The sequence below is a fragment of the Gavialis gangeticus genome, unplaced genomic scaffold, assembly GCF_001723915.1.
Source record: "Gavialis gangeticus isolate Ggan-Ray unplaced genomic scaffold, GavGan_comp1, whole genome shotgun sequence".
NCBI classification, from domain to species: Eukaryota; Metazoa; Chordata; order Crocodylia; family Gavialidae; genus Gavialis; species Gavialis gangeticus.
In genome coordinates, this window is record NW_017728994.1 from 40,039,284 (window position 1) to 40,049,237 (window position 9,954).

A 9,954-nucleotide genomic window follows, 5' to 3' on the forward strand; every position below is an offset into this window, starting at 1 on the left:
TAGGTGGATCAGAAAGTTCATGTTGAGACAAGCAATGTAGAAGAAATCAACACAATTTTGATGTATATAGTTATTAGGACCTAGAAAGAGGCCTGATTTGAAGATGTCACTATTACAGGACTGAGTGACAGGCAATATGGCAGTGTTATCCAGAGTGATTGAGGAAGGAAGGAACTGTGTGGTGGAGGAGGTGAGACCTTTGTTTTAGCCATCTTGAACTTGAGCTGATGACAACCACAAACACATTTCAAAGAATAGGCCAAGATTTTATTTTGACCAACAGCAGGAATACAGAGGTAGTTCTTTGAGTCACCAGTACAGAGATGGTAGCTAATTTTTCTTTGTGGATAAGAAAGGGACCAAGGGCAGGACCCTATAGAACCCACAAAGACAGTTGTTAAGAAGATAATGAGGACAGGGATTATATGGCCTTGTTGTCTGAAATAGCAGGAGACTGGACTCAATGACCTGTGTTCCTGTGACATACTGAAGGAGAGGCAATAGAAGAAATGAGAGCTGACAGAGATATAGAATCCTAGGGTGGACAAGATTTTTAAGAAAACGGCACAGCTAATTGTTTTAGTGTCTGACAGTTCAAGGAGGATAAAGAAGGAGTCCTGGTTCTGAGATTTGACAATGTTGTCATCATTATAGACCTTGGCAAGAGTGATTTCAATTGAGTGCAGGAAGCCGACGTAAGATTAGAGAGGATCTTGGATGGAATTAGAATGGGTGAACGGTACAAAATGAGTGTGAATAGCTCAACCATCTCAATGATTAATCCTCTCAATGAGTTCAAATGTGAAAAGGGAGATAGGCTGCTCTTTGGCGAGGCAAGAGAACTCAAAGGTGTTTTCTTAACATGGGACTTAATACTAATAAACCAAGCTTGTATTCTGAAGGGAAGGAGCTAGAAGAGCATGGGAGAAGAGTAACGGATGAATATGTCATGAAGGAGTTTAGAAGCTGGAATTAGTTGGTGATACTGGTACAAGTGGAAGGACTGGAAGAAAAGTAGGCAAGAAATTTCTGCATCTGTGAGAAAAGAGAAAGAAGAGAGTTGTATAAGGGAGAATGGCAAGGGTAGGTAAGCTTTGTGGAGGGAAAGCCTTAGTTTATCTCATGAAAGAAATCACATGGTCCTGCAAAAAGAGAGAAGTGGAGGAGGGAGGGAGGCAAATTTGAAGTGTGGGTCAAAGCAAGTTTGAGGAGTGAGTCAAAGCTGGTAAAAAGGAGCTGGGATTGTAAGTGTGGGATTCACTTATGCTGGAAAGCTAGAGTTGTTTAGCTAGGAAGGAAGATGACAAACAAGAATGAATCCCATGTCATTCTAGCTTAAGGCGTATACTTATCCTTTCCTTTGTGTATAGAAAAACATAAATAATGAATAGAATGGGAAAGCCTACAATGTATATTTACATTGAATGTTTAATACTTAATGTATCCTAAATCATCTTGCAAACCATGAATTAAATATGACCTGAGAACATTTTACTGAGACAGAGAAGAGGAGCTAAATAATCATATTTACCCTTGCTTTTTTTGAAAAATGTCATAGGATCTTTATATTATCTTTGAAGAAATGCCAGAGGCTTCCAAAATGACCTCAACTAAGTTCTTGAGTAAAGATTTTTTTTCTTGGAGTTTGGCTATAATACTGGCAAGTCTCTGAAAAGTATGTTCTCTTTAAAGTTTGCGCAACAAAATTACTCAGGGTATCTCACCCACAAAAATGTTTGGAATTCTAGTAATCTACCTCAAAATTTGAAAAAACTGCCATTACATGTACAGACAATATTATCTCAGCGAGTTAGTTAACCATGTTAGTCTGACATTAGGCAGAAGGCAAGGCAGGGTGGCTGGCAACTTACAGACTAATTAGTTCACAAAGACATGAACATTCATTCATAGGCAACAGCCTACTTCATCAAATGCTATGTAATATTTGACAAATTAGGCACCACCCTGCCTTTAGCATAATTTCAGATAGGAAATGCGGTGGTGTTTGACAATTACAGATTTTTACATTTTTAACAAATTTTTGCATTTACAGACATTTACAGTTGCACTGCAAAAAGTGTATATCAAATTATCCATCTTAAAGCATATTCTTATGTTCTTAGGATCATATAAATTAAGTCTATTAACAAGACTCAGTTTATCCTTTGGATATGACAACTTCTGCAAGAACACCCATGCTGTGAGTTCCCAGTGGTAGAAATGTTTTCCTGGCCAGCTTCTACAGCAAAGATTCTCAATCAGGGTGTACCCCATAGGGTACCATGCAGTATTAGCAGTGTTATGTGTGGAAACATGATTTACAAGGTAAAGCCAAAATTTTCAAAGAGGAGTCCATGGTGTTTTTACATTCTGATCTGTTGTGGTTTTCCTGAGATCATTGCACCAGAATTGCTCTCCTATTTTTTCTATAGTAAAAAAGTGAGTGAAAAAATGTAAGAGCTGGTGTTTTTGGAAGGTTGCCTTGAGTCTATCAAAGTTGAGAACCACAGGTCTATTGGCAGGGCTCTTGAGCCACTGTTTAAATCTGCTCTCACAAATGCTCTCACAATTCCTGCTGCCACCGGCTCTCACAATTCCTAGAGGAGGGCAGAGGGCCATAATTAAAAGCATACTCTGTGTGGTCTGTAAGAAGGCAGTTTTATTTGATGCCTATAATAAATAAATCAATGGTGTTATTCTATTTTATTTATATATGTGACTACATATGCCCACATATAAAAACAATTATAATACTTAACTTTTATACAGAATTTCCTAAGGATCTCAAGACACTTAATAAAAGAAAGTAAGCATTTCCAGTTAGTGAGTGGTAACTCTATGCCTCAGAGAGATTTAATGACAATAATTCAGAAAGTATATGTATTCAGATATTTATGTGTGCATATCCCATCCTCTTCCTAGGGTTTCAGCCTTGTTCACTGCGATAAAAGTAAATTATTAAAATAGAAAATATAAAGATAGGCCTATTTATCTATAGGGAGTATATGGAATGCTTTCAGTTTTTTAAATGTATAATCTTGTGCACTCTTACCTTTTTAACCTGTTTGGTTATCCAAAGGCTAATAGACACAAATTAGCTATAGATGAAGGGTCAGCAATGTTTTTGGGCACAGTGCTGAAAACACCCTAACCTCAACTTGTAAGTTGTTGGCATGCTGGGGCAGCTGGCAGGGGAGCTGTGAGGGGCCCAATCCTTGTTGTGGCAGCACAGCCCCGGCCACTTCCCTGCTGTCCGCCCAGATGTGTGCCTACCAAACAAAATTCCTTCGCATGCCACACTCTGGCATGCATGCTGGGGATTGACTAACTGGTTATTTGCTTAATACTTAAGAGTGTACTCTAATGTAGTATCTTTTCTTCTTTTCAGATTAATTGGCAGTGCATCAGTAGCACTTAAGGAACTTGTGGGCAACCAGAGTAGATCTCTTCCCTACAAGCTTGTTTCCTTGCTGAATGAAAGGGGGCAGGAAACTGGAGTGAGTGTCTTCATTTTTTTTGTTTTACCATAGTAGGGAGTAAAATAATAATGAGAGAGTTCAATATGAAATCAAAACAGCTGGCTTTATAGATGAAATGATTAACAATTTAAGCAAACCACCAAGTAGAGAGACAGATGTATCATATGACTACATCCACAACATTGAACTTAATATAGAAACATTTTTTTTAAATAGAGATTTTCAATAACAAATATTGTAATATAGTGCATATATTTTGTTAACATCAACATTACACTGGATACTTGGAGAAAATGTATTTACTTATATGCTAGTTTTAATTCCCATGTATAGGTTTTTCAGTGTACATATAATAATGTGTATCTCTGTTTCTACATAGGCAACGATTGATCTGGTGGTAGGATATGAGCCACCAGCAGGCATTACAAATCCAACTGATCCTGGAGGGACAAATATACAAGACACTGAAGGTATTTCCTTCTTTTTCAGAACATTATACTCATAAAGTCATGCGGATTTTTAAAAGATTAGTCACAATTGTTCATCAAAGAGAATGGTAAGTGAATGACAAGCAAGCAAGTCTAAACTAGCTAACAGTAATGTGCTTTTGATTGCAGATGTTGCAGAACAGCTATACAGAGGAAACTGTTTCCTGATAAAATTGATTGTTCTTTCTAAAGACGTTATTGCTTTCAATGGGAATTGGCTTGTAGCGGATAAGATAATTGCAAATATTGTTTTTAAGTAAATAAACTTTTTTTCTGACACGCAGAGAAACTGTGATAAAGAAGTACAGTGATGTAGTGCAGGCCAACAAAAACAAAGAAATCATAATTGGAAAAACTGCATTCCATGCTCTTCAGTAGAAGATCCTGTGCCCTTCGAGAAAAACGTTAAAGCAGGGTTGTCCTGCACTAGCCAAGGCTGTACCAGTGGAGGCCATAGACCCCCAGGACCATGCACCATGTGCCCCCCACTGCACTGTGGGTCCCAGTGCTTAACCCCACTGCACTGTGAGTCCCCTCACTCTACTGTGGGCCCCTGTGGACCCCTTCCTACACTGTGTATCTTCCCCAGTGCACTGTATACACTGTTGCTCTTCCTGCCACTGCATCATGTGCCTGAGTAACCCCCAGCTGCTGCACAGGGCCCCTCCTCCACTGCACCATGTACTGAGATGCCCCATCTCACCCTAAGCTCCCCAGCTGTGGGCCCACTGCTGCATCACATCCCTTGGGAGCCCTGGGCTCCCTCAGCATTGTAGGCTGAGCCATGCTGCACCACCATGCCCCCTGAGGTAAGGAAGGAGCAGCTGAAAAGAGAGGGAGCCTGGAGACCCTGCTTCTGCATCCAGAGCAATGGGGAGAGTGGCAGCCACGTGGGAGCCCAAGGGCCACAATTTAATGCCTCACACGTTGCATACAGCCCACAGGCCATGTTGGACAGCCCTGCATTAAAGCATTATCCACAGGGATTAAAGGTCAGATCCAATTTCATTTTACCCAGATGTGTGCCATTTTGAGTAGTTTTGGCATTTATACATAATTTGTGATTCTTTCACCCTCTAACAGAATAAAATTGCCCTGCACATCTGCCTGTGTGCCTGCCATAAACAGAACGAAGGAGGAGGATCCTCCCCTGTTCTTGGCAATTGGCATAGTTAGGGCAGTCACCCAGAAATCAGAAGACCCAAGTTCTAGGTCTCCCTCATCCAGGGAGAAGTTAAATATGCATCTCCTGCTTCCCAGTAGGCTGCAGGTTTGGTGTGGTCCAGTTCCCTTCTGGGCCTCCCCTTGAAGCTGACTGCTAGGCAGTGAGGCAAGGGAAAGAGAACAGGCCAGAAAGTGTGTGGCTCAGTGAGATGGATGTTGCTTTGGAGGGAGGAGCCACATATTCTGGCCTGGACCTCTACTCCCAATGGGATAGAAACTTCCCTGCTGCTCTCTATCCATTTTATTGAGTGAATATTGGACAGGTTTTGCCCATCTCTAATTCTGGGACTTACCCAGCCTTGCAGAAGTAACTGGGCATGCATATGACACTTCATACCTGTCTGGCCAGTGTGCAATCCTATTGAGCATGTTCAGTAGCCATATAGACACCTTTGCACCTGAAACAGAATCATAAACTTTACAGAAGTATCAAAAACAGCACTTGTGTGGCTGAGGAAGTGCCATTTAGGTGTACAGCATAAAGTGAAAATAGGACCTAGTTCCTAACTGGAAGATACTGTTATGTGTTACGCTTTATGTTAAGTGCCAAATCCAACTAATGTGATAAATGGTGTAATCTACCAGGGAATATTTTCTCAAGTACTGCCTGCTGTTGAAAGGTGGTGTTTTAATGGTGTTTTTAACATTAATGAAATTACCTAGTATTGTATTAATTTATATTTTGTTTGGCAACAAAACAATAAAAATATACGTGATCTAGCATTGCTTCATTGAGGATGTATTTGGTTTCTGGTTAAACTCTTCCCAAGTATTCATGCCTTCTGTAGATACATTCACTTTGCTTGTCTCCAGTAACCTTTTCAGCATAATTTATTATGCTTATATTTTATCTTCCTGCACTTCACTAGTTAACTTCTGTGTGTTAGTGCAAGTTTGTGTTTATATAAAAGCTGTACAAATGGGGTCTGACTGATTCTTCACTGAAATATATACAGTACCCTTTGAAACTGAAGCCAAGTATAATTTGTGTAGTCTCATCATTACAGAAGCAGTGAAAATGTAGAGCACTGTGAGTTTCATTTTGTTCCATCTGTATGATTCTCATTTTTCTGCAGAGCTGAAACTGAAATGTACATGTTTGGTAGCAGTTATTTGACCAAATATCACTCTTACATTATCTCTATCCATTATAGCCAGTGTCCACAGATAATAGTTCCTTTGTAACTGGTATTCCAGTGCCAAAGCTGGTATGGAGGAGAGTGACATGGCCCTGGCAGAAACGTGTGCCTTCTGCAGTATGAAATGTTTCCATGAATTGAGGTGCCTCAGGTTACATAAAAGGAATCAGGTTTATTAGAAACTTCAGCCCAAGATACAAGAGGTCTGGAAATGGAAACAACACATTCAATAGCTGAAGCTGTTCATTCTGGAGTGTATTCTCTCTTACCTTTGCTAGTGCAGGGGGCCCATTGGGAACAGTATCTTTGTGGTTCTGCTGTTCAAAGGAACAGCAGGATTTAGGAGAGGCATATAGCGGCCCCACACACCTGCTCAGTGTGCGTCATTTGCCATATAAGATTATGCAAGGTGTCTTTTTGTGGCTGGGAAACTACAAAGCGGGGAGGCAGGACTGGAGAATTTATTGCTATGCAGATTGGTTGGGGCTGATCCATTAATTTCCTATCCATAGTTATTGAAAAGGTTATGTGCAATAGCAAATATTGCACCTAACCTTACCCTAATTTGCAGCTAGTTTTGGACTAGTTCTCAGAAGTTGATTTTCATGAGCTGTTAGTTTCGTCAGGAAGCATACAATTTAAGAATGCTACATATTTTAATATTAAAAGTAAATAAACATAAAGGATGTTTTCAGACTATTTTCAGATCTCTGGGTATAATTTGGTCTGAATGATCAATTATGCTCTTTTAACTAGTATTAAGAGTATTTGTTTTTCATATTGGTTGCAAAGAGGGATTCCAAACTCCAAGCCAAAGTTTTAAGTTAATTAGAAAAGGGCCAATGAGGGGCCAGTCACTTCCTGTGTCACTTTTTGTGGCTGATATGAGGCAGAGAGCCCTCAAAGGAAAAGGGTACCAGCCTTCCATTTCCTCTGCATGCATTGCCCTACACCGCTCCTTCTGAGGCTGCCCAGTTCTGTGCAAGTCTTGTCAAGTTTTGTATTGGTTGAGCTGGGCATGCAGTTTCAAAGCTTGTTTGTGCCTGAGGCTAACTGCGCCACTGTGGTGTGCAGCATAATGCTGTTGTTTGAAGCCTCTCCTAGATTTTGGACTCTTGGTGTCACTGAACTCAAACTATTATATCACAGACAGCTCATAGTGTAGCCTGCAATGGCTTATGGAGATTTAATGCAGTGGTGAGAGAGGAGGATGTTTTATGTTAGAAATATATGTCAAGTCAAAGGTGTAACCTTTCCATGTGGTTACAAAAACCCGTTTCTCCAGTTTGCCTGTAGTTACATGTCACCTGTAATCTTGCAACAGCAGTATAGTAAACAAAAAAAAAATCAGGCTGGTATCTGTTGGCAGAGCATAACAGAAACAAAATTAAAATTATGGACTCCTGGGGTGAAATATTAGTTTCACTGAAGTCAACAGGGGTTTCTGCCATGCATGGCAGGGATAGGAAGACTTTTACAAAATAGTTTGGTTACATTTCTCTAATTCAAAATATAGTGATGTAAAGATTGACTTAAATCATAAAACAGGTAACTCAATGTCAATAAGTATCTGACATAGATGATTATCTTAGATAGCTAGATATTAGAAAATGCAACTAAATGCCTTTATTTCTGGAATGAAACATGACAATTCTAAGAACATGCAGTAACTCCAGTTATTTCAATGCCGCTCGTTACCAGCAAAATGTTAGTTGTTTCATATTCAGTTCATTTCCCATGACTCCGTAAACCACCTCTCACATTGACTATTTAGTGCAGTTTCAAAAATAGAAATAAAGTTATAAATGGGGCTGCCTAACCAGTAAATTATATGGCCATTATAGGAGAGGGATTATGACACAGCTGCTAACTGCATGCTGTTGAAATGTATAGATTAATGTAGTGTATAGCACTTCATCTTTGTATCTAGGAATACTTCCAACTAAGATCATTAGGGACTTGACTGATTGATTTTGTTCATCATCGCCACATATTGACAAACTAAGAGTTCAATAGCAGATAATTCACAAAGCCAGAAAACATAAAATCAGCTTCCCTAAAGTTTATCTGTATCCCTATGCTTCAGCCCAGTTTACCTGGAGCAGTAGGTTGTCTGTAAATGTGCTCATTCACGTTTTAATTAGAATGCATGGGTTCTACTTAGAATGCTCCACCGTCGCCTCGCTGCCATGTGTATTAACCCCTGCACATTTCAAAATGGCTGCAGGGGCACTTTATCTAAACCTTGTCAAATGAGCTTTAGATAGAGCATCCTACAGCCATTTTGAAATGCATGGGGGATTAATACATGTGATGGTGAGCTGTTTTAATTGGAGTGGCTGTCTGGGAGCCTCTCTAATTAAAGCAACCCTTCCACCCCTGAGCATGATGTGTACAGGCAACCATAGGTGCCAACACTTTCAGCCTGCCCCCTTCTACTGGCCCTATAATGTCTATCTTCCTACATCAACATGAATTCCAGGCTTCCATAACCCCGTCTCTAGATAATAAAGTTACAGATCCCACCAACTGAGCTACCCTATATGCAGGACTCTTGGGTCTTTACATTCAGATGTTGTTCTATGCAGGAACAAGGTATTTAAATAATTCAGTATCACCTCATTTCAAATGGGAGGATTAGGCGGCAATTATGGTACATACTTTGGGATTACAAAGCATTTTCTTGACTGCACAATATAATGGGTACAGGGTTTGAGGTTCTTTTAAAAAAAACACAAATTATGTCATTGTTTATGAACTGTAAAAGTCTTAATTATATCCTACTACCTTTATCCTCAGTCTCCAATTTTGTAACTGTTTAACACCAGATCTTTTGTAGTTTGACATTTTGTAAACCAGTTTTGCAACAGTGAGATATTATTGTATGACAGTGGAGCATGTTATCAGATTAACTAATTTGTATAGAAACTTTCCCTGATTAAAACATAAACTGTATTGGGGCACCTTCAAAATTTCAATTTGCATATAAACATGAAGGTGCTAATCCCCACTGTTAAATAGGGTATCCCACAGGTTTTTGCCTTTATTTACAACAGTTCCCTGATACTAAAACGCTACTATGTCAGAACCCAACCTACTTCTAGCAAAATTAGCTTCAACTCAAGCAGGTCTGCCCTGTGGACATGAAGTAATCTTTTACAACAGCTACAAGCATTTGAGAGATTGCATGAGGATTCTTAGATATTCTCTATCTTGGAGGAGAGCATTTTAAATATAAATTAGCTGCAGGTAATCCAGCTTCTCTAGCTTTCAAGTTAAAAAGTGACACAATGGCTAGATTTTTTTATTATAATGAAAGTAATAATAATACACTTTACATGCAAGTCTTTGACCTCATAATTTTATTCTGGGAATGTTGACATTCTCCTGTGGTATTTGCTTACTAATTGTGCTGGTTTTTTCCTTGTATTAGAGGGAGAAGAAGATAGAGGTTATGAGGATGAAGTGGATGGCACAGCTGGTGGAATTGCCCCAGCAGTTCCAAGTGGCACAAAGGAAGCCCAGCTTGCTCGGCGCATTGCTAAAGGAAAGAAAAGTCGGAGAATCCTTTCAAACAAACCCCAAGACTTTCAGGTAGCAGAGTTCTAAATACTGTACTTTGCT

At 39.6% G+C, this 9,954-nt stretch overlaps 1 protein-coding gene across 2 annotated transcripts in view; it reads left to right on the plus strand.

Moving 5' to 3' along the window:
- Window positions 1-9,954, plus strand: part of MYOF (myoferlin) — a 172,276-nt gene that overhangs the window by 45,848 nt on the left and 116,474 nt on the right. For both annotated transcript variants that reach the window (XM_019502626.1, XM_019502627.1), the window contains exons 4-6: window positions 3,389-3,497; window positions 3,859-3,949; window positions 9,764-9,924. In XM_019502626.1, the coding sequence (XP_019358171.1) occupies window positions 3,389-3,497; window positions 3,859-3,949; window positions 9,764-9,924 (361 nt within the window). The remainder of the gene's footprint in view (window positions 1-3,388; window positions 3,498-3,858; window positions 3,950-9,763; window positions 9,925-9,954) is intronic.